Genomic DNA, 25,882 nt, shown 5'->3' with positions numbered 1-25,882 from the left:
GTTTTCATTTCCATTATTTCAGTTGTTCTATTTCCTTCTTGATTTCCACATTCCTATGGTGTAGTCACTATTTCATCGAGCTGTTCTCTTGAAAGCACATTCATGAGTTTGTGTCCGCCTTTGTTTCTGTGAATGTGCTTGCTCTTTCAAATTGTCTGGGATTTCATCTAATTCATTCTATTTTTCATTTTGTTTTGTTTGAGACAGAGTGTCTCTGTGTAGTCCTGACTGTCCTGGAATTCATCTGTAGATCAGGCTGGCCTCGAACTCACAGAAATCTGCCTATCCTGCCTCCCGAGTGCAGGGATTAAAGGTGTGTGTCACCACCACGCAGCCTAGGATTGTTATTTTTTAATCACCTTCATTCTTTCATTGAGAATGTTTGTAGTATTCAATAAGAAGTAGGTTATAAGCAAAGGACAATGGTGCTGGGCTCTGATTCTTCTGCATGGACGGGCTCTGTGAGAGCCTTCTCAGCTTGGTCGATCACCTTCCTGGACCTGGGGGGAGTTGGGAGGACCTTGGACTTAGCATAGAGTGGGGAACCCTGATGGCTCCTTGGCCTTGAGAGGGAGGAAGGGGAGGTATGGGTGGAGGGAAGGGGAGGGAAGGGGGAGAAGGAGGGGAGGGAAGGGGGAGGAGGAGCGGAGGGAGGGGGGAGGAGGAGGGAAGGAGATGGAAATTTTTAAATATAAAAAACAGGAACCATGAGAAAAAATAAATAAATAAAAAAAATAAAATAAATTAAAAAAAAGAAGTAGGTTATAGTGGAATTGAATTGGTTTTGCTGTCTTAGACTAATATTCTGGGTACTGGGCTCACTTCCTGTTAGTCCCCTGAATTTAGGATTGTGCCTCCAATGCAGTAGCTATAGAGATTAGGCCATATAAATATGTAGTAAGAGTCAGTCGCCCCTTAAACTTGAATCATGTTTGGAAGTGTGGGGGCATGATAGTACAGTGTTTACTGAGAGATTAGCTTCTGTATGAGTAGAAAGAAGAACAGTGGAGGGGACTGATTAGGATTAAGGAAGGTAGGAAAAAATATAGAAAAGGTCAGAAAGAAAAAGTAAATAAACAGTGGAAACAAAAGAGACATGGGACAAGATGAGACAACTTTAGCTGAAGGTGGGATGAGAGACGTGAGGGAAAGAGTGCAGTCAGTGACCAGAGGGAGGCTGAGACCCTGAAATCAAAAAACAGTGAAGGAGAAGAGTGGGTGTGGGGGAGACAGAACGGGAGTGTAAGACTATATAGAATAGGACGGAGCTGGCCTGCTGCATCGATATCAGTGTGGGCTGGATGGAGATAGTGTGGGGATGTGGTCTGTTCCTGCTGGCTGTACCTCGGATTTCTCCCTGTCCCTCCTCAGTCTCACTTACCTCTGCAGCACCCCTGAGCAGGACTGTACAAGGTCAAGTCACAGATACCACTCCCATCAGGAGTCTGGTCCATTGTAGATACAAGCAGTCTCTCTCAGGGTTGGGATTTCAAATGCTCTGGGTGGTCCTTTGTAAAGTGAAACAGATGTGGATCATGGATCTGGCACCATCAAATTGCTTAGCCGGGAGTTTTTCTCTTAAAATGTTCCCCTCCAACATCAAAGGTCTCTTCCTCAGGGTGACAACTTAGAGCTTCTCCTGCCCTCCCTCCCTCCCTCCCTCCCTCCCTCCCTCCCTCCCTCCCTCCCTCCCTCCCTCCCTCCATCATCTCTCTAAACCTGTCTGCTACTCTGAAGTTCAGTGTTTGAGGCTCTCCATCTTACCCTTGGCTCCAGTCATTCCCTTACTGGGACCAGGGGATCCCCCAACTTTGCCAGTGCCAGTAGGACGGACTCTGCTTTTTTCTTGTTCTGTTTTTAAAAATTTACTATTACTCTGTTAGACTAGTTTTTCAGATGTCAGTTACCTGTCCTGATCACTATTATCTGGCTTCCCCTGGTTTATTCCCTGGAGATTCTAACAGACTGCGCCTTCTTGTTATCCGTCATCTTGGATCCCATCTTTTGAACAAAGAACTATGATGTAAAATCACCGTACCAAAAGCCATTTCATCTTTTCAAATACTAAAAAATTCCCCCAAACTAAGTTTCTTACATGTACATGAAGAAAAATGTTTTTATATTTAAGCATATGTAAACTTTTTACAAGTTCTGTGGTTTTAATTTAATCAGCGTGTTTTACCAATTTCTGTCGATGGCTATTAGGTTATTTCCAGTTTTATGTGATTGTGTGGTTTTGTGTACTTTTTGAAGTATGTAAGAGCTTCAGCAGAACAGATGAGCTGATGGTGAGGTATATTTTTGGATGTTGAGTTGACTCATTGAGGTTCCCATTTTGTCACATCTGTCTGCAGTACCTCTCTCCGTGACCTTACCATTTTAACATTTTCTATATCAAATGTTGTTAGTTGTGTAAACACGCCATTAGAGTGTTGTGGGAATCCCCATTGGGCTCTAAAAAAGCGAAGGTACTTGTTCTTTCTATTAGAATACTGTTTTCCTGATCTGTTCTAGTGGATGCAAATACCATGACTTCATCTCTTTAGCTTGTTCTCTTTGTTATTTTTATGAATAAGATTTTAATTTAAAGGAGCCGAATGCTCTCTGTCATGTGTGAAGCCAATGCAGTAGTATGAAAATCTGAATGTTGCCCTTCTCCCCATTCTCAGTCCCGCCCTTCTGAGCTAAGGAACTATGCTGATCTGCGTGGCCCCTCTAACATGGCCTCCATGCTCGAACAAACCTAACCAGTTTCGGGCTGTTTTATTTGTTGTGTTTTAGCTTTTCATTTGGCTCTTAAAAACCACATGTCATGGTCCTTCCGAGGTCAGAAATAGCTATTAAATTCACTCTGCTAATGATTATATAGTGTGCCACCATCTGAGATGCTGTATTAAAATGGTGCTTTGTGGGTTGGTGTGAACATTATTGCCAGAGATGCTGGAGATGATGTTGTATGTATTGTTTCTGCCTCCACAGACCAGATATTGAAAAGTGCAGTTGTAGAGTCACGAGAAATGTGTATCTTTTTGTTACTATCAATAGTTACTATCAGATTGATTTCCCAAAGATTTATAGCAACCCTCACTATCTGCTTGTGCTGGTCCCTAGCTCCCTGGATGGCACCACACGTTAAAATGTTTGCCAGTGACATGAAAAATGCTATCAAGTTGTTATTTTATTTTTTTCTTGCTAATGAATTCAATCAGTTTTCCGAATATTTTAATTAACATTTTATTTTAGATTACCTGCCTGCTGTACCTGCTACCCGGTTTGCTCTTGCTCTCTTGCCCCCATCTCCCCCTTCTGCCTCTGTCTCTCTTCCTTGAACTTCTCTTGTGGTACTGGATGTGGAGCCAAGTCACACCTGCTGTGCTGACCGAGTGCTCCCCACTAACTAGAGTGCTCCCTGCATCTCTAGTCTTTCTTTGGCTCTTTGTATCTTCTGCTAGGTGTGGGGGAGCTGTTTCCCTTACAGTCTTGAGGTTTCTTCTTTTAAGAAGTTTGTAAAAACGTTCTAGATCATCTTTTTATGGATATGTTTTTTTTCCTGTGTACACTTGCCTTGCTCCTTCATGCATGTGTGTGTGTATAGACCGAGGCACTGAAGTAGCTATGCTCTCAGTCTTTTCCCACTGTGCAGCTGCCTTGGCATCAGGAAGTTCCCGTGTATACTTGGCATCTGGCGCTTTACTTCTTATTAAGTTCTAGGACTTTATTTGATTTGTGGAGAAGGTTTTGAAGTAATAAAGTTAATTACAGTTCTAAATATAACCATATAGAGCAGAAAAAGAAGCTCAAATATTCGGCTTTCTGTAATGGGAAGAGCACGACTGTAGAGTTCCCGCTCCACCTCCTCACATCATAATCCAGTCACCTTCAGCAGGTTGTTTAGCATGCCGCTTTTGCCCCACAGCTGCTCCACTCAAAGCTAGCTTGTGTTTTTTAAGAACTTCAAAAAAAAAAAAAAGCCATGAGGGCCAGAGAGATAGCTCAGCTGATGCCATTAGTTCAGTCCCCAGAACTGAAGTATACCAATCCACATGAGGGCCAGAGAGATGGCTCAGCTGATGCCATTAGTTCAGTCCCCAGAACTGAAGTATACCAATCCACATGAGGGCCATGTGTTCGTAATCCCGGTACCCTGGGCTGAGATGGGACGTGGAGAAGGCCTCTGCCAGAAGCTTGTTAAGCCAGCTGGTCTGAAGTATGCAGCATGCCAGAAATAGCAAGAAAGACCTCAGCAAGGTGGAAGTAGAGAACCAACCCTCTGTGTCCTATGACCTTGACCTGTGATGTAGCCTGCATGAGTAAGAATTATAGAATTAAGAATTATATGTGCCTGGCCTACCGTCAGCACTCATTCTGTAGTATCCAGCATTATTTTTAATGTTGTGATAACAGGATATATACTCATAACTACAGATTATATCTGTGCCAAACGTAAGCAAATAAATGTCTTCCCAAGTGATCATATATTATATACAAGATGAAAAAAGTATCCAGTATGCTAATTTAGAGATCCAGACAAGTAATTTTATCTGAAAAATTAACATAGACAGCATCTTGTCAAATTTGCCACTTCTAGGAAGTTTTTCTGTCTCCCCGTCCCCTGCCTCCACACTGCTAGCCATGTAGACCTTAGCACAAATTTAAAAAAGAAATGTTTATTTGTGGGCAAGGATTACAGTGAGTCAAACTAAGGGTTAGGGAATGTTCCACCATGAGTACATCCTTAGCTGCTGCTCAGACTACTTTATCGACTACTTTATCAGATAAGTGAGGAACATACAGATGTTCTCTAAGGGCCGTGAAGGTTAAGTTAAATGGCTTTTTTATGTAGCTAACCAGCAGCGAGGAGTGAGTGTCAGAGGAGAAAGCACTTTTAGGATAAAGGCTGAAATGGGCACCTGGACTTCAGCCATCACCAGATATGGCTTGGCTCTCCTGTTGCTCCAGTGGTTCCTGAAGGTTAACTATGTCTTTATAGCTGTGGACAAATCATTGGTCTTTCTTAATCACAGTCCTGAAGAAGCCAAGGTAGATTGTAAAAGTTTAGAAGTGAATAATACTCTTAATGAAGTTACATGAATAAAATGAAACATTTACGAGATTGAGAAAAAACAAAACGAAACAGCTCTTTAATCGCTTGAACCGGATAACGAGCCTCTACAAAGTCTTTAAGGCTGGAGCAGAACTGACATGTGCATATTCCATTGGAGCAGGAGGAACACCTACAAAAGAGCAGCTCTAGGAAACACACCTAAGATAGATCCTATTCTTCTTTCCTATTAAGTTTTCATCGCTAACCAAATGTTGAAAATCTAGTCTCATATTTTGTGATACTATTTGTTAGATTTCATAAAGGAAGGTGAAATTTAGACTCTTGTACTATTTTAATACTTTTGACTGTGTATACAGTAACTACTCTCTGTATAAAAAATGGGAGATCAGGCATTTTTTTCTATGTAGTTTTCCATTTCAACAAATGACGACCCTCGACCATACAGTCAGTTCACTCCCAGATAACAGTCTTACATGAGCAGACATGCATCATGCATGTATCTTTTGTCTTTGTGTGTGTGTTTGCTTTTGGAGACAGGGTCTCACCATGTAACTCTAGTTGACCTCACATTCACAGTGATCCTCCTGCCTCTGCATCCCAAGTGCCAGAATTAAAGGTGTGCACCCACCACGCCTGGTGTACCATGCGTCTTAGTAGTTTTAAAATATGTACGTAGGGGAATGTCAGTCAAAATTACTGTTGATATTTGCTGTTGTTCATAATTGCTTAATATGAAATTCAAAGAAATAGCTCAATAGCAAAGGTACTACATTTAAAAGAAAAGAACATGATGCTTTAAATGTCTGTTTCCACCAAATCACTGCCGTATTTTTGGAAGATAGCATTACCATTTCAGTAGCCCTGACTACAGGTTCTCACTGTCCTCATGTCATGTCGCCTCAGTGTTTGACAACAGGACTCTACAAATGTAAAGAATTTTAACCATGCTGGGAAAACCTCAAATAGTGAAAGACTTAAGAAGAACCACTGATTGTTTTGCATACACACACCCTTTCTATAGAATGCATATGTGGCTTTTTAGGAGGAAAACCAAATGAAGATGAGAAGGCATTGCTACTTCAGCACTTGACAGTACCCCCTAGGCTGCTAAACCACTTTTCAAAACTTATTTACAAAGGATACAGAGCTGGTATGAGAGATGAGGGAATTGGATGGTTAAAGAAAGATAATTGTAAGTGGGCAGAAGAGGGGACAATGAACAGGACCTCTGAAATTGGGGACAATGCATAATACCTCTGAAACTTGGTTCGATATTAAGTTCACAAAACCAAATCTCTGTGAGAGCCCTAACAGCTGATTTGTCAAGAGTCGATGAAGTGTTGGGTAACTCAAGTCCAGCCCACCTCTGTCCATGTTTCTCTGTGGCTTCAGATAAAAGCAGAACATAGCTTTATACAAATTGTCTTGTCTAGATGTCTTTGCTGCCTTTTAAAGAGATGTGTTTCAGATGTTTTAAGGACTTCAAAAAAGATTGTCTATAAGATGTCATCCAGGCCTTTATATAAAATATTTATAAATAAATGAATTTCAGAAATTTTGCAATCTATTTTACATACTACATAAAATGATGAATGAAATGTTCAATTCACTCTTGAATTGGTGAATTGGACAGATGCCATGGCCAGGACTGTACTGTGGGATGAAGAAAGGGAGGTAGGCGTTCACAGGAGTGTCATGCTTTGAGAGTGTGGAACAAATAAGGAAGAGCCTTGAGTTGTAAGTATTGGAAACCATGAATTGCTTCATGTAGGTGCCCACACCTCACTCCCAGGGGACGATCTATTAATATCCTTGGGGAAACGGATGGTTTTTGTTTGAGTAAGACAGTTTTACTTTTTCACGTCTTTTTATTACTATTGTTGTTGTTGTTGTTGGTATTCAGGGGGGACTAGTTAGTACAAGGGAGATGGGTCTTATGTTCCTACTCATTTCTATAATTATGCACTGATTGGGAGACTGCTACACAGACACTGAATTGGGATAGATGATCCGGACACTGATCACCTCTATGGTACTATGACATCTTGAGGCTGAGAAATCCAAGGACTCTTTGTAAATATGGTTGTTTTGGTTTAGTGCCACTTAGATTAGAAAATAATGTTAAGATTTTGCAGAATTTCTTAGTGGTTTTTGGTGGGGCAGTACTTGAGGTCCACCCAGGGGACTGTCTGCCTGCTGGTGAGAAGTACAAGATCAGTTTAGAAACTGTCCTCTGTGCCTACCTCAACATCTAAAATGATAATGACTTCAATGCACTCATCTTTTGAATATAGGAAAGATAGGGGTGTCTTCATGTAATATACCATCAGAATGGGGCATATCTATCTTGCCTGGTGCCTTGAATCTTAGAAGCCTAATTAGGACCCAGGGTGTTAATGACTTTAGTGCCCTGGATGGTATTGTATTGTTAAAAGGAGACAGTGTAAGCATTATTAGTGAAAGGCTAGTATAGGTCACGGGAGAAGGAAATAGATTGACAAGCCTGGGGTCACAGTGCTGTGCCTTCAGATGAGAACAACCTCAGTATTAAATGAGAGGAAATATTAAAGAACACATAGACGAGCAAGATCTTAGAGGGGTGAGGGGGCAGGAGAGGAAAGCATTGGACAGCGGGGGCCACTCTCTCCTCCGCTAAGCCCGGAAGAGCACGGCACTGACTGCAGATAGAAACCGGCGTCATGAAGACTTCATGGGCTGCACAGAAGGGCCTGCTGCTCTTTCTTCACTGGCAGCGCCACCGCCATAGAAACCGTGATAGCTTCTCCCGCGGTGATGAAGCAGGCAGCCAGGAGTGAGCACACACCCGTGATGCCAGTGAGCAGGTGAGGCCGCACGGCTTTTGCCTCGAAGCACAGTGAACCTTGACACACACGTGGCGAATTCCTGGCCTGCACCAGAAGGGAAAAGAAGAGAGTGTAAGAGGGTGTACGGTTTCCAGGTCTGATAACTGGACGATTATGTAACATGCTGGTGGTGAGGAATACTATGAACACTCTATGCTAATAAGCAGAGTCTGTGAGGAGCCAAGAGAACACCCTCCCTTCTGGAAGGCACCTCAGTGTCGGGTGTGGAGGAGTGCATAGTCTGTACCAGAGAGAGTTGTAGGAAAAGAAGTATTTTTAGGGAAGAACTACATTGCCATTAAAGCCTGGTGGGTATTCTTAGTAACCCAGAGGTGGGGAATATTCTGGGTAAGAGATGAACGGTGTGAAAAGGAGGTTTGTAAAGCAGAGTGGGGCTTCCACAGGGCACAGTTGGAAAGGGTCAGGACATGTGGCACTGTGGCCATCAGAGAGGATTTAATGAGAGTGAGAGAGTGGGCACCCCAGGAGGTGAAGTGTGGCCGCATTTTAGGGCCAACGCCAGCCTTTGAAGCTGAGAGCCGAGTGCAGCTATTTCTGCTTATCAAAGGAGGTAGGAGTGTAGGTATCTAATCCTGGATGCTTCTGGAAGCCAGAGCAAGACATGGTAGCCTCAGACACAAATGCACAGAATTCCTGGTGCTGCTGTTTTCAAAGATACACGGAAATCATTTTCAGGAGGAAGAGAACTAAAGCCTGGTAGTTTAAGCAAAGGGGTAAACCTAAGGAGGAAGGGGTACAGGAGGAGAGAGATTTCAGGCTACATGAACTTGCACAAACAGATGGATACGTTTAAGGGGGGAAGGAGACTAGAAATCTCAAAAATAGAAAATATTTTCTTTGGGACAAACCCAGTGTATGAACTAAAGCCTAAACAAGGCACTGGTGATTTGATACTAAGGAATTCTTCATGGCTATGGCTCAGAAAAATAAAGGTGAAAACCTCAACTATAGACCAAATATGTGGATCAGTATTTCACCTGAAGAACAAATAGACGGAATGAAGCCTTTACACTGCACTGTTGAGCTGAACTGGAAGGGAAGGTGGATCACAGACGCTGAGTCTGGAATGGGGCATCCTGAGCCCAGCAGTCAGACTGACGTTCACCCTGCAGAGGGCTGGGTGCTGTGGCTTGAATGTGAGATGTCCCCATGTGTTCCTACACTGAGGGCTTGGCGCCCCTGCTGGTGCTGCTGTTTTGAGAGGTTCTGGAAGCTCCAGGTGGAACCTAACAGCAGGAAATAGGTCACTGGTGTCCTTGCTGGTGTCTTGGCCCTGACTCCTCCTCTGTCCCTTTCCTCTGTTTTCTGGCTGCCATTCTGCCTTGCTCCTCCCCACCTTAATGGACGGATACCTGAAGCCCTGAGCTTGTTGCTGCCTGCGGCCTGCATATGAGGGCTGCTCAGAGCGAAGAATCCTGTCCAGTGAGAAAGCCCTATGGAATTCCAGCTTTAGCACAGGGCGGAGTTTCCTGTTGAAGACAAGTGGGGCTGTGGTAGCAGTAAGGAGAGTTTTTTTTTCCCCTGAGAGCTTGATGCTTGTGAAATTCTAAAACCTTAATAGCCAGTACAGCCAGGAAGTAAATGTTGGCTACTGAGGAACTAATGAACCAAAGCATAAGCCAGGTAGACTCCCAAAAAGGAGGGAGGGAGACCAGATCCAATGCAGTGCCCGCCGGGCTTGGAACTCACTGATTGCCAGTTGAAGTTCAGCTACTTTGCAAGATAATACAACAGCTATTAGGAAATAAAATTGGGGGCTGAAGAGAGGCTCAGCAGTGAAGAGCACTGTCTGCTTTTCCAAAGGACCCAGGTTCAATTCCCAGTACCTAAATGGCAGCTCACAGCTGTTGCTAACTCCAGTTCCAGGAGATCTAACACCCTGACACAGACATACATGCAGACAAAAATGCACATAACATAAAAATAAATAATAAAAAGAACCTTCTATGATAAGATTTTTTTTAAAAAAGAAAATAAAATCGACAATGTGTATTCCTTTAAGTAGAAATAACCCTTCAGTATCCGCTCTGAAGAAGCCTGGCTCGTATGCACAAGGCTTAATCAAGAATGTTTGTTTTACAGAATGCTTATAATTGCATAAGCGATTAGGAACAACTCGTGGGTCCATCATGATGAGAACATAAACACGTGTGGTGTTATAATACAGTGGGGTATTATTGATCACTGAAAATTAATGAGCAAGAACTGCCCGTACTGATACTGATAGCTCAGAATCTTACTGTATTAAAATTGACCCGCAAAGGATGTGTACAGCATGCTATTTACATAAATATAAATATGTAGACTCGGTAACATAAATATTCATGAGATCGTTTTACATCAATTTACATCAGATCCAAAAGAGAGAAGAGTGGAAGCCAGGAGAAGAAAGCCTGGGGCTATGATTGTACTTTAACATCAGGTACTGACATACAAGCTCTTAAGGCAGCTGAAGCGGGTCCTAGCAGAACAGTGAGGCTTGTTTAACCTGCCCTGATCCTCACTTCCACAGAAGTCGATTGCTTTCTTATCTGCACTTTTCCTATGTAACCGAGGTTTCTCACAATATTCAGAAACTGGGTGAAAGAAACTTCTGTCACTGAAAAAGGAGCCAACATGAGACAGGCTAAGGTGGGGCCCATGGAGTGTTTTCTGTGCAGAGATTTGTCATAGCTGAGTGCCTGTACAGAGGGAGGAGCATCAGAAACAGGCAGGAAGGGTATAAACCTCAATGCAGAAGACAGAGTCTTAGCCACGCCCAGAAGGAAGAAGCATCTCTGGACCCAGCCTTTCCAGGACTCTTTAAAAGGCTTGGCCAAAGGGTGTGCCCGTGACGAGGGGTTCTTGGGGTCTTGGTAGTAAGTGAGCAGTGAACCTTTCCCTGGACTGGGCAGGCCTGTCCACCGTCATCATGAAATGCAGCATGATTTTTGTTGCCCTGATTCTCCCTCGGTCTTTATCGATGCATTTATGACTGCAATGAAGTTATGAAGAGCCTTGTAATGCATGCACAGATTATCTTTTAGAGCATATTATTGGTACCTTCACTTTCTTTCTAAGGCTGGGGCTTTATTGGCTGGACTTTGAAGACAGTCACATGTTATCTCTACAAATTCTTTTCATTTTTATCTCCTTACTACTCCTTCCCCTTAATTTAGATGCCCAGTTCTGAATACTGATTAAGGATCAATCACATTTTTATGTTTAGAGGATAACATATACAAATGATATCTCTGTTTAATTATCTTAATGAGTGCTGTTTTAGTAATCATTGGATGTGCTTTTTTTTTTTTTTTTTTTTTTTTTGGTTTTTCGAGACAGGGTTTCCCTGTAGTTTCTAGAGCATGTCCTGGTACTAGCTCTTGTAGACCAGGCTGGCCTCGAACTCAGAGATCCGCCTGCCTCTGCCTCCCGAGTGCTGGGATTAAAGGCGTGTGCCACCACCGCCCGGCCTGGATGTGCTTTTTTGTATGACTGCATAATGCTACCTTCCTCTTCAATCAGTCAAAGTAGGCAATAGGGACAGAATTATCAAATACTGATAACCCGCTCACCCGTCTGGGTCCCAGTTACATATGGTGATTGGCTTGTATTCTGTAGAAATAATATTTATCATTAAACAAAACAAACATATATTCTATCTGAAAATGTCCACGGGATAACAGTTGCCTAGCCTTGCTTTCCAGCTTCCTGGTCCTCTGCCGTCGGCGCTGTGATGATGTCCTGCTAGCGAGAAGTGTGGCCCCATAAACAGAGTGATTTTGATAAATGAGAGAGTAATGTTCGGTTGTGTGGACTCTGGGCCTGCCTGGTAGAGGTACAAAACAGGCTTTGTTCTATCCTTTAGGGTGTTACATTGACTCCAGGGAGTTCCCGCACGGATTCATAGGCCTCCCAAGCCCTCCACGCCTGTGGCTGTTTCTGAGGTGCCTCAGTGCTCCTTGTGACACACAGAATGTGCATTGGGGGGGTGATCTGTGTGAGGAACTTGACCTTGAGGCCTGATTCAGGAAGTGATGCAAGTAGGCGGAGGTGAGGGAGAAGAGGAGACTCCCTTTTCCTGGAGCCAGTGTGAGGTGAACACTTGAGTCACTGGCTGGCTGGAGTTTGTCTTAGGCCAGGGCAAAGTCACTTGCTCTGGCTATGAGTGAGAAATACGAGAAACTATGTCTTGTCCCTAATTCCAATTATAAATTTGCTCTACAGTCTCTTGAAAGGTGGTTTCAGAGGTCAGAGGAGATGCCACAAACACAATCTAAAGATCTACCATGATAGAATTTTTTTTTCTATAAAAGGAACTTATTTTTTCATGGCTGCGTTCTTATTTGAAGTCTTGCTCCAGTGGAGTAACTTGGATGGCCCTAAGTTGTAAAGCATGGCAGTCCCTGTTTGTCACTGAGAGCAGGGTATGAGCAATGTTACAGAAACTTGGGGATCTGGGAGTGCTCCTCCTTCCTGGACTAACTTGGTACAAATAGCCAGTGTTGTGGAGAGAGGCATATCTAATAAACAGCGGAGCAAAGTGTATAAAAGAATAGATAACACACACGCACGCACACACACTCTCTCCAAAACATTGCAAGGAGAGCACGATGCTCTCCTAAACTCACCTTAAGCTGGTACAGAGCAGCCTGGCACGTGCCCGTCTGGTCTTCGCTGCCCCACCGCCCCATCTCAGCACTGTTCGCCAGCCGCTGTTCACCCAAGCCTTACCCAGCGAGCCTGCGCCACCGAGTCCACTGGGAGAGATCTCAGGTCAGAAAGTGATGAGCACTTGAGGGTCGCCTCTCTAAAACTATTCTAAGACTGGTTCCTCTTCTGCGCAGAAACTGTGATTTCCGCGGGCCCATCTGTTGATACTTGGCCTTGGCTCCTGAGCTGTGGGTGTTCTGTTTAAAACGTTCTTGGCAAGTTTCTGTGTTTCAGGTTTAAATTTGGATCCTTGATCCCTTTTGGACTGATTGTTGTACAGGTGACAAAGATAAGAATCTAACTTCATTCTTCTGTAGGAAGAAAGCCAGTTTTCCTAGCACTGTTAGATAGGCCATACCCCTCCTTCGCAAAGTATATTTTTTACTCTGTTGTCAAAAATTACATGTACATAGTTTTACTGTTTTATTTCCAGTCCTTCTGTTTTATTCCATTGCCCCACCCATTTACTTTATGCCAATACCAGGCTGTTTTCATCACTGTAGCTCTCGTATAATTTGAGGGTGTATATTGTGATATCGCCAGTATTATTCTCCTTCCTTAGGATTGCTTTGGCTGTTTCTGATCATTTGTGGTTCTATATAAATTCTTTTATTATTTTTCCTGAACCTTTAAATATGACATGGAAATTTTTAATGGTATTGTGTTAATTGTATAAATTAATTTTGATAGCATAGACATTTTCATAATATTAATTTTCCCTACCTAGAAACATGGAATATATGTATCTTCTGTCGTTAAAGAGGTCTTTCACATCTTTGGTTAGATATGTTTTTTAGTGCTTAATTTTAACTGGTTATAGTGGCAATTGCATTTAATCCCAGCACTTGGGAGGCTGAGACAGGAGTAGAATCTAAGAGTGCCAGGCCAGGCCAGGCTACCTAAAGAGATAGTGAGACTCTGTCTCCTGCTCCATCCCCTCCATCTCCATGTGTGCTCTTGTGCATGCATACACACATGGACGCATGCATACGCACACATACACACATGGACGCATGCATACGCACACATACACACACACAGGCATGCACGCACGCACGCACAGACACCTTAATTTTGAAGGTATTTCAGCAGCAAAGAAACCAATAGCTAACAGGCAGCCTACAGAGTGGGGGAAAACCTTCACCAGCTACACTGCAGACAAGAGACTGATATTCAGAATTTACAAAGAATTGCAAAAACTAAATACTAAAAAATAAGTAAATAAAATGACCAGTCAACAAATGGACAAATGAACTGAATAGACAGTTTTTAAAAACACAAATGGCCACAGTATTAAATATCTCTAGCCACTGGGGAAATACAGATTAAGACTATTTTAAGTTTCCACCACACCCCCATCAAAATGGCTATCATTAATAAATCTGACAGTAAATCTTGGAGATGATGTGGAGAGAAAGGAACCCTTATCCAGTGTGTAAATCAATTTGGAGATTTAACACACACACACACACACACAAAATCTAAAAATAGAACTACAATGTGTCCCAGCTGGGCATCTACCCAGAAAATTCTCTACTCCACCATAGAGATATTTGTACCCTTGTTCACTGATGTTTTATTCACAATAACAAAGAATTGGACAACTTAGTTGTCCATCAGCAGATGAATGGATAATAAAATTACATATATATATAATTTATGTGCACACATCTATGAATAGTATACTCTAAAGAAAAAATAAAATTTTTCAGGAAAATGAAGGAACTTAGAATGTATAAAATTAAGAAAGGTCACACAATTGCAGAAAGAAAAATCTGTCATGTTCTCATGCAGAATCTAGAGAAGAATGTATGGATATATAAATGCATGTACATGTGGGTACGGGTTTAATACACATGAATAGAGAAAATATAAAAAAGTTAACTATGGGGATGGATGTGGAAGAACTGAAAGCAGGTAATAGATACAATTCATGAAAGAATATTAAATGCAATTGTTTTTCTAGTTCTAATTCTGTCATTTTTTAGCGATGGATAAGTGCATAAATATATTCAGTACTGACTAAAAAATGTGAATGAGAAGCTCCAGCTTCTGTTCTAAATTCCTCTTCCAACTGTGTGGAAGCTCAGTGAGTTGTATATAGACTTTAGATCTGGTTAATTTTGGTGTACATTTTTTATATTCAAGATTTTATAATAAAGGCTAAAAAATAAAAATACATGTAGCTATTTTAAGAATAGTCCATGGAATTTACAAAACCAATGCTGTCAAGTAGTCACTGCAGAGAATTAAATGTTCTGACAAACAAATATTACCATAGTCATAACTGTTTCTTTAGTGTTCACATGCCTGCTATGTTGAGCTGTAAGTCATTGTCAAACTAAAGTACTTTCATTTGGATAAATATGTAGGAAGATATCATGGTGCACAAGATCTTGGTGTATTTTTGCAGATGTCAAGTCTAACTTGAAGTTTTAGTAAGTAATGTGTCTGCTTTGATCTTTTGGTGCTTGATTGCATGATGTGCTCTCTGTTTATCAAGTCCAGTCAAGCTAACAAAGAGAAGCATAAATTAAGTATAACCACTTAATCATAAAATTGGCTTGCTTTTCTGATACAGCATAAAGAATATTTCTCTAGACATTGTTCCCATTTCTCAGGACAAGTTCAGAGTCCACGGTCCAGCATATTCTTTTTATTTGTGTCCTGCAGGGTAGCAACGTAGATACATTGTGAATAGAGCAAACTCTTTTGTCTATATTATAGAATATATTTTACAGCCAGACACTCACTGTGGCATTCGTGTATCTCCATAGTGCAGTGACTGTATCAAGCATGGTACCGTGATTCCCATCATGGAGATCTCTGTGTGGTTTTAGTGTGGTCCTGATATGCCCTACAGCAGGGGAGATATAAAAATTAGCGACTGAGGAGGAGGAGCTCCAGATGTTGGCTATGTTCACATGCAAGCATCAGCTAGATAAGGGTCTGCACACCCTTAGTTTAATGTAACACCCTGCAAAAGTACTGTTTAAAACCTTTGAAAACAAAGGGCTCATAAGCAACCAAGAGACCCACGTGTCTGCAGTAATTGCTCGTAGCCTTCAGGACCCGAGTGGCTCACGCCTCGCTGTAGCTTTATGTGATGAGTATGTCCCTGTGTTTCCTGTGACAAACACGAATCCTTGTCTTCCTGAGCAGCAAACCTGGTCGTCTTATCTTCCTTTTATCTCCTTGACTCACAGGAGCTTCAGTTCCAGCGACTCACCCGAGAACTGGAAGTGGAAAGGCAGATTGTTGCCAGTCAGCTAGAAAGATGTAGGCTTGGAGCAGAATCGCCAAGCATCGCCAGCACCAGGTACAGGGCCAGTGGCTCTATCTTTATGCCCCAAATTCCATGTCTCAGTAGGTTAGCAGGGCTGCAGCGGCCGATCCTGTAGAATGCTGTTCCTGTTAACTTCCATTCCGAATCGGACACCAGAAATGCCTGTTCATTTTACTTGTGAGAAGCCGCTGACAGTATTGATTGTCCTTCAGTCCTGTGCTGAAGTGTCTGATACAGCTCTGGTAAGCTCGTGCAGCAAAGGAGGACTGCTGCTTTGAGAAACGTGACGTCTTGCATGCGCGCCGTTGATGGACAGGTCACAGTTAGTGGCTAGCTGTTGGGTAGAGTTGTCTGGTGCTTCAGCAACATGGCACGGACTTTTAAAGCTAATATGTATTTCTAAGTGGAATGGTCTAGTTGGCCTTTAGAAAGGCTTTCAGTTTACTTCAGTTTTTCTAAAATCTGTGAAATGGCTATATACAACAATTACACTGAAATAATCCAAAGTGTTCAATATGGTAAATACAAAATGATCATATTTTTAAGGTCGAATACAGTAATTACAAACAGCATTTAATTGAAAATAATATTTAATCACAATTTTTTTCTATTTAAAAGGCCTCTTCTACTCTTTAAAAAGAACACTATTGGGTAAATTACTACCATATACTCCATGCATTAATCCCTGCTTATCTGTAGATCTGTTTTTTAAAAGTTAAGGATCGCTAGAAGAATGCATTATTTGTAACAGTCACAATTTTACGCATATGTGACCTGTACCCTACAGCCCCAAATCCCATCAGTCATCTCTAACTACTGAATTATTCTCCCCGGTTTCTGCTGTAGCTCATTGGAGACAACATCATCTTGCTAACTAAGATGCTGCCTGTAGCTTCTCTTTACTAGTTAGTAGTGGGTATGATTTTTAATCTCTCAGACTTGGTTCACCTGAATGCTTCAGCCTCAGCCTTGACCGGTGTGCCCTGCTGTGTTTAAGCCATCAAGCATACAAATAAAGTAGTAGGACTATTGAAAGGTGTAAACACAGTGAACATGATTTTTTAATATCTGGGAAGTCTTTTCCTTTTTTTCATTTAAACACATTTGTTTATTTGGTGTGTGTGAGTATGTTTATGTGTGAGTACTTATGCCGTGGTGCACATGTGGAGGTCAGAACAGACTGCGGGCGTTGGTTCTCTCCCTCTTCCGTGTTTGTCCCAGGAGTCAAATTGCGGTTATTAGGCTTGGTGACAGGTGCCTTTACCCACTGAGCCATCTTGTTAGCCTACGTAGTCTTTTACACTAAGAAAACTTACACATAAGCAAGGTGTACTATTATAAATATTATAATATATAACATATGATACCATATATTATAATATTATATATTACAAATTATGCCTTATGGTAACCAGTGAAATAATTTACCAGTGAAGGGGACATTATAAAAGCAAAAAATATCTTTAATTCTATTCCATAGTTTTTTTTTTAAAGGTATCAATAGTTTTAGCATTAAAAAGAGAAATCTACAGATTCAGGAATATGATGCTATGTGCATTTTCAAAAGGATGGGCCAGATGAATAGAAAAATAGAATTTTATAGTAGTAAGAAAATAATCCAGTGTGGGTTAGGCAGGATGTCTGGCACTGGCAATAGCTGACTCAGAAAAAGTCAGATTTATCCTGCTAAACTTAAAAGAAATCCATATTAATAATAAAAGCTTATATCTAGAGAAAATGAGGGGGGGAACCCACTAAGCTTTGAGCTGCCTTTGTAGAAGGCTGGAGAGTCACCAGACCCTGAGATAAGCCCTGGGGTTGTGTTTAGTGTCTGTGCAGGGGCCAAGGAATGAAGACTTGGCTATGTACAAGGTGGTGCATTTGAATTTGATTACCTCATTAAGTTGTATCTTAAAGGGCTACACACAAAACATGCACCATACTCTTGCTATGTGTGGATTTGAAGTCCGGTGAAACTGTCCCCATTATTCAGGAATTCCTGTCTTTGGAACTCTCACCTCTAGAGATGAGCTCACAGTCAGATTTTGTAAAGCATATCCCCCGCCCCCGCCACAAAAGCATGGGATCTCTGTGCCGTTTCACAGACACATCCATGTGTCTGTCTCTTTCACCAGAGCAGAGGAGCCCTGATGGGAGGTCCCAGCACACAAAAGTAGCACAGACTCAACAATGGATGCATGGGATCGTTGACGGGGGTCAGTTTTACATGCTACACTGCATTCTGGTTTAGTAAAAGTTTGCATTAAAATTTTTTGTTGGAAAAAAAACTTGAAATCAGTAGGCAGAAAAATAGAATCCAGTTCTCAGCTCCCCAAACCAGAAACCATTGTATTAGGTATCCATACAATCCCACAAATGGACCTTAGTTTTAGGTGTCCTTCCCCACCCTGACCCCCGCTCCCTGTTTGATTCTCTCATTCCAATCTCCCCTCCTTGTCTATCCTTAGATATCTATTCTATTTCCCCTTCCTAGGGAGATCATCTCCATTCTGTCCCCTGCCACCCCCCCCCCCCCAGTTCCTTTCTCTCTACCTATCTCTATTGTAGCTTACTTATCAATGACTTAAGAGTTAATGTTCACATTTAAGGGAATGCATACCATATTTGTCTTTCTGAATCTGAGTTATCTCAGTCAAGATGATTTTTTTTTTCTGGTTCCATCTATTTACCTGCATTAGTTTTTTAATGGTGGGGTAATAGTCCATTGTGCAAAACATACCACATTTTATTTATCCATTTATCTGTTGATGGACATCTAGGTTGTTTCTAATTCTGGCTATTATGAATACAGCAGGAATGACCATGTTTGAGCAAGTGTCTCTGTAGAAGGATGTAGAGTCCTTTGGGTGTATGCCCAAGAGTGGTATAGCTGGATCTTGAGGTAGATCAGTTCCCATCTTTCTGAGAAACCGCCACACTGATTTCCATAGTGGCTGTATAAAGTTTGCCCTCCCACCAGTAATGGAGGAGAAGTGTTCTCCTTACTCCACAAGCTCATGGGCATGAGTTGTCATTTGTTTTAATGATCTTAACCATTCTGATGTGGATAAGATAAAAATCTCAAAGTAATTGTGATTTGCATTTCCCTGATGATTAAAGATGTTGAACATTTTTAAAGTGTTTCTCAGCCCTTTGAGTTTCCTCTTTTAAGAATTCTCTAGTTTAGAACTGTGCCCCATTTTAAATTGGGTTCTTTGTTTCCTTTATATGTCGTTTTCTTTTTACTTTCTTATTTCTTTTGGACATTCGTCCTCTGTTGGAAGTGTAGCTGGTAAAAATCCTCCCATTCTGTAGGCTGCCACTTTGTCCAAATGACCTGTCCTTTGCCGTGCAGAAGCTTTTCGTTTTCATGGGGTCCCATTTATTAACTGTTGATCTTAGTGCCTATGCTATCGGTGTTCTGTTCATGAAGTCTTTTCCCATGCCAGTTATTCACACTTGAAATTGTTCATAAGTGAACTCATGTGATAAAAGATCGTAAACAGTATTTTGGAACAACCCCAATCTAAGATAGCGATACCTTTTCAAAGGAAGGAAGAAGTTACCAATTACTAAGCTTTGGCCAAATCTGTAAAAATTGTATTTAACAGAGCCATCTGGATCAAATGTGACCAAATATTAACATCTGTTGAGTGAGGGTGTATTTGCTATATGCATGGCTTATAAACTTTAAATTTTAAGATATTAATTCAGGCTATATAGTTGAGTGATATGATTAAATAGATTTGCTTTAAAATCTAACATAAATACTATGGGTAACACTAAAATTACTGTCAATTATTTTCTATTTTGTGTGTGTTTCACGTTTGCTTCTTACTGCCTAATGCCAAAAGCCACCACATTGCTGGGGCTTCATCTGTTCACGCAGGTAATGTCGCCCCTCGGTTGTGGGGAACATTGTTTGGCCATCCGTAGATGGTAGATGCAGGACAGAGTGAGAAGGAACCAGGCAGCCAAGCAGATGCGTTTTGCAGTCTTTACAGTTAGTTCACCTAGGGCGAGGTTCTTCATCCCACGCCTTCACTCACGTCTCATCTCGGATCCCATCTCCTTGTGTTCCTGATGCCCCAGCTAAATGCTGACCCCTTCCCACAGTCTTTCCCACGTTCCTTGGGGCAAGTCATTTCCCTCCAATGGACTGATAGCTGTTTGTGTGTGCCTGTGTTAGCTCATTGTGAGGTTCTGAGGCCCATTGCTTGCCAGTGACTTCGCAGCCCGTCTCCCACCCCAGTGCTCATTAAATGAATAGTGGGCCTTCCTGAGGAACAGCAGCTTTGGGGCTCATCAGAGGATGCTCTGCAAGTTCCTCACTTGGTATCCTTGGCATTTACCTTCTGCAGAACTTGAGGGTACTTTCTAGAAGATCCACAAATGCGGTAGACACGGCTGCTCAGCTGAGGGCAGCATCACTACACGTCAGTCGGGAGCCATTCAGAGGATGTTAGGACAGGGAATAGCGGTGTTCTGTTGTGTTGTGTGAGAGACATTCTACCCCTGCGAGCCTTCTGGCCTCTTGCTGTCCACTTTGGAATCAGTGTGTAAAGATAAAACTAGAAATTGGCTCTGAGACTCAGACCACTCTGCAGTCAGCCTCCTGATTGGCTCAGGGGACACTGTAGTAGAATCCCTGCTCAGAACCAGGAAGCTTCCTTTGGAAATTTTTTTCCCCGTTTTTTTGTTTTGTTTTTGTTTTTGTTTTTGTTTGTGTGTGTGTGTGTGTGTGTGTGTGTGTGTGAAATGAGTTTAATCAGAAAAATGGGCATTTTATAACCAGTTTTCTTCCTTTAGGTTTTGATTTGTCAGTGAAGATAAGGAACTCTGTGAGACTGTCTAATGTTTTGTCTTCTTAATATGCAGCAAAAGAAAATAAAAAGTATATTTTATTGGCTTTTCAATTGCACATAGTTTTTGCCATTTCTGTCCTCACTCTGAATAAAAGCACAGTTAGGTCCTTCCAAGGGACACTGTTTCAGCAGTGAACAGTTCAGTTCCCTTGCACTTGAGCCTCATCTGCTGTGTGCCCCATTCAGAACTTTAAAACAATCTCAGTGAGATTGCTCAGATTTTCATTGATCACCCCAGAAGAAGTGTTCCAGGCAAAGCAGTGAAAAGATAATTTTATATGATTTTCCATTTGTCTTATGTTGTGGCATTCCAGCATATATAAACTACGGTGTTGATAGACTTATCAGGCTCCTGCTATGGACTCGATGGTGTCTGATTGCAAAGGTGACAGATGATACTAAACATCTCACTTCAGTCTTGAAAAGCCCTGAAAGTGGGTGAAGGTGCTCATTCTGAGTACAACGTAGCTCGTCTAGTTAATATTTCATCTCATCTAAATGCACTTGAAACATCTTTGAAAATATAAAAACTAAAAATGAAGTGTGAGGATTAGGGGAAAGTGGAGGTAAAGTTTAGAAAGATAGGATGGAGCCAAGACTAAAATAGAACAATAACAAAAAATTATATGTAGCATACATTGCCTCGCTGAGGTTGAGAGCCAGTTTTGCCCCAAGCATCCTAGCAGCCATGCTGGAGACAGAAGCAGTCCTAATGTAAGTGTGCGGTAGATTGAAGCAAACCTCGCTAATGAATGTCACAGTGTTGGTGTATAAGAGAGAAATGAACCAGGCTGCTCAGGAGGATCCTCCCATCCTGGGTACCAAGACTTCAGTGGTTTCTCCTGTGCAATCACATCAGGAGAGCACTGTTTGACCCTCAGTGGTCCCCGCCAACAGACTGCACAAACAAGCTCATATAGGGCCATTTCTCATTGCTAAATGGAATCTAGATGGATGAAATGGCACCTTTGCTAAAAGTAATTCCCCCGGGGGCCAATTCTGACATCCAGCTTGGCTCAGGGTGATATTTAGCACGTGTAGATAGATGAACTGCTCTCCGGTCCGCTAAGCAGGCAGCCTACCATGACTACTTCTGTCAGCATAGTTTTTGAGAGTCATGGCTGGTGAGAGATGCTGAGATGTGCGGTGTCCTGTGTTGCAGTTCACTGCACAGGTGTGTTACATGTACGTTCGTGACAGAAACGGCTTCCAGGCAGCGCTGCAATAGGCACAGCCCAGCACCATAAGAGAGCCTCACAGTGCACAGGAGCCCCACAGAGCAATGTGTCCCGTAAAACGTGCAGGTTTTGATGAAGATGGGATTTGGTCCATTTCTCCCTACAACAGCATCAGTGGGGGATTGTGCTCACGGTAGCTGAGTTAAGGTTTAACGGGGTAATGTAACGGTAGAAGTACTTGGTAGTCACCACAGGCCTGCCATCTGGACTCTGCCCAATTCTTCACCCCGGAACCTGCCCTCCTTTGTTCCCGAAAGTGTGGAAAGGGGTAGAAGGAATTTGGTAACCAAGACCATATTCTCAGTCTGTATTTTATTGACTGGAGTTAAATAATGATCACCTTAGACAATTTATAAAATGCAAGGGACAAAAAAGAGAAAAATCTATAATCTTGCCACTCAGAGATAACTACTGTATTTTAAAGTCAGATGTATTGAAGTATAAATTGCAGCCAATCCACCCCCTTTGTAGTACAGTTTTATGATTTCTAGCTGACACAATTGGCATAGAATTGTATGGCCACCTCCACAATCCACTGAGAGTATTTCCATCAGCCTCCCCAAAAATGTTCCAGATGCTTTTAAAACCTTGCTGCATTTCTCTCTCTTCGTCTTTTTCTTTAAATGAAAGTATTTCCCAAGAGTAACTTTTCTTCTTATTCTTCATCTTGCACTCTGATATGCCAGGCTGATTAGTTGAACAACTTTTAATGGCCCCTAATTGTCCAAGAAATCTCAGGGAAGCAATAGCTTGGAGCCCGAGGGTGCTCATTTGGCAGCAGGTCGAGATTCTTGCAGCCTTCCAAAGGCAGGTGGCCAGGGGAAATCCTACCAACCAGCTGAAGGAAGCAGCCTTCAGGTGTACAAGGAATGCCTGTATCCACATCTCATTCAACAAGGAAATTACACTAGCTGCTCATCTCATTGGGTCACCGCAAGAGTAGGAAATAGAGTTAGGATAGAAGTCAGTAATTGAAAATGCCTTACAATCCTTGAGACTAAGTTTTAGTGCAGGATTTGAAGGCTGTTCCTGGTGACAGACATGAAATTTATTCTCTGTTGCCCAGAAACTCACCTTAACTGCTGGTCTTTGTTTTTCAGTTACTTCTAGATGAGTTGTAATTGGTAAAAATGTGTTTCTTTGCAAGCTATAGATCTATTTCCCAAACTTTATCTTATGAATCACAATATTTATGAAAATAAAAGTACTCAATTTCCATCTGCATTGAAGTAAAAAAGAGGCTAAAGTTGCAGACTATATTTTTATTTACTCATGTGATGTTCAAATGCACTTATCTTATATGAAAGCACAATGTTCTTTACCGGCAGCTCCTGCTACCTTAAAGCTTGCCAATAGCAAAAACCTGTCCTTGTAGCTGCATAAAGGAAAAGGGGGTGTGGGTGGCCCCATTGGCATTGCTACCATCACATTCGCCCCAAGATTCTCGCTCTCATCTTATTTTAAAACCCCAGTCAAGTAGAACTCTTGGAGGTTTCAAAAAGGCTGTGCGGCCTTGACAGTCTTATTGCCACTAAGTAAAAGAACTGTTAGCTTTTAATGAAAAGAGTTGATTCCCCACTGCCACTGAAGTCCTTGGAAAAGTGTCACGGCTTTGCATTTTATAGGGTCATCTGCGGTGCCCATCAGGCTTCCGTGGATACCACTAAAGATTCTGAAAGTATTTGGGGACTGACAGTAGCAGTAAAGGCTTCTTCATGGTTCAGATCTTTTTCCATGAATATTTTTTAAATCATTGTAAAATAAACTGCCTCAAATAATGCCTTCTTTGAAAAGATTGTCTGTTCCTTGACATTTACCACTTTGGGAAGATATTTGACATTTAGTGCCTTCAAAACTTGGGGGATTTTTATTATTGTTTTTAGATGATTGTTTTAATGAGATAATTCCATATAACCTTCAAATTCATACTTTCAAAGTACAGAGATCAGTGGGGTTTAGTACATTCATAAAGATGTTCACCCATTAGTGTTACTGCCCCACTCGTTTCCTCTCTCAAGGCTGGGAGCTATTTCCTGTGGCTGTGGCTCCATTCTGGATGAATATATACATACATACATACATACATACATACATACATACATACATACATAATCCTATTAGATTTGGTCCTTTATATCTGACATCTTTCACTTCATGTGTTCAAGGTTCATCTATTTTGTATATTGCTTACCTTTTTATTTCCAAATAATATTGCATTTATATAGATAAACCATATCTTCCTTGCCATTCATTATTGGCCGCTGTGAAGACTGATGCCTTTGGCTTTTAGGGGAACACCCAGGGTGTTTGCTTCAGCTCTTCTTGAGTTAGGGCACTGGCGAGTCCAAGCGAGAGTCCTTGGGGCCTGTCTGCCCACCTCCCGCTGTCTGAGTTTGTTGGACTTCCGCTTTCTGTCACCGCAGTCCTCCTCTGTTGCCGAGCTGGCCGTCTGTGCATAGGAGGTGTAGCAGTTTGGGTGCTGGTTAGACTTACTAGAGCACATTTTCTTCTGTCCTGTTAGATCTGCTGCCTGCCGCCTACCTTAGCAGTCAAAGGTCAGAGCTCCCAGACTTATTTATAATTCAGACTAAATGAAGAACAAACTCTTTAATATTTGAATGTAATTCAGAAGCACTCTTTGGGATTTCCACAGTGAATATTTATCATGTAGACACTCAAGAGAAAGTTTAGTAACACTGAATTTTTATGGCACAACTCCTGTTATAAGCAGTGGAGGGTTCCCCATCAGAAGGGTAGAGAATGAATCTTGCTCTTCCAGCTGGTCTCACCTCTTCAGAACCCATTTTTCTGGTGCAGTTGGCTCAGCACCACTGAGGCGTTTTTAATTAGTGCTTCTCATTGCCACTCAAGCCACAAGCAAATTTTATCTAGGACATAGGTATCTAAGTGATGGCTGTTGCTCACATTTGATTCAGCTTAGATCATGGAGACTCGTAGGGCACAAGCCCAAGAGTCTGCAGACAATATTCCTAGACACCCTTTTAACTAGGAACACAACCAAGTACTACTGGAATTATTAGCCAAATATTTTTCATATGAAATAGGGTCTGTTATGAATCTAGAACATCATGCAGCAAGGCATTTTAATAAGAGTGCATAACTATTCTAAAATGAATTCACCATCTCAGACACTGAGCATTTAAAAATGTTAAATGGGTGACATCGCTGGAGGAACCACAAATACAGATTGTTTCTAGTTAGCACCAAATTTTCACATTATTCTAATACTGATCTGGTATGTTTGATTAAATATGGAAGCAGCCCAACTGTATTAATTTTTCTAATTAATGAAGAGGAAAATACCTGTTAAAAATTCAGAAACCCATGCATGTAAAATATATGTACCATGCTATTATCTAATTTAAGAACTGTTTTAATTAAGATAACATTATTTCATTTTCTTCAATTTTCATAATTCATATTCTATAATTACTAATCTTAAATTATTTAACATTAATGAGTTATTGAACCAAACTAAGAATTACATTATTATCTTAATCATTAGGTTTTTTTAAAATATATATATATCTACATACATACATACATACATATATGTATATTTAAAGTATGTTCAAACAGACTACAAAATAGAGACTATAGAATATCAGGGTACTTCTTGAAAAAAGCTTGTTTTTACTTTTGACATAGAAACTAGTAATTACTTTCACTATATCGGAAGCACAACAGTATCCAAATCCACTCTGTTGTCTTATGGCTCTCACTGTGAAGTTATCCATATTGGTAATCTTTAGGGAACAGTAGCAGCCCCAAGTCTAGAGTACCATGTGGCAAATGCGAATATACCCAGAATTCAAAATTACTGAGATTTT

The 25,882-nt window shown here is 41.4% G+C and overlaps 1 protein-coding gene across 17 annotated transcripts in view; it reads left to right on the top strand.

The window, feature by feature from the left end:
* Pkp4 (plakophilin 4) overlaps positions 1-25,882 on the top strand; it is a 208,534-nt gene that overhangs the window by 103,357 nt on the left and 79,295 nt on the right. For 16 of the 17 annotated variants that reach the window (XM_038336226.1, XM_038336235.1, XM_038336233.1 and 13 more), the window contains one exon: positions 15,849-15,961. The exons of the other annotated variant lie outside the window; for it this stretch is intronic. In XM_038336226.1, the coding sequence (XP_038192154.1) occupies positions 15,849-15,961 (113 nt within the window). The remainder of the gene's footprint in view (positions 1-15,848; positions 15,962-25,882) is intronic. 17 annotated transcript variants of the gene reach the window in all.

This window comes from Arvicola amphibius, chromosome 7 (assembly GCF_903992535.2).
Source record: "Arvicola amphibius chromosome 7, mArvAmp1.2, whole genome shotgun sequence".
Taxonomy (NCBI): Eukaryota; Metazoa; Chordata; class Mammalia; order Rodentia; family Cricetidae; genus Arvicola; species Arvicola amphibius.
This window is presented reverse-complemented; position numbering and strand designations above follow the sequence as displayed.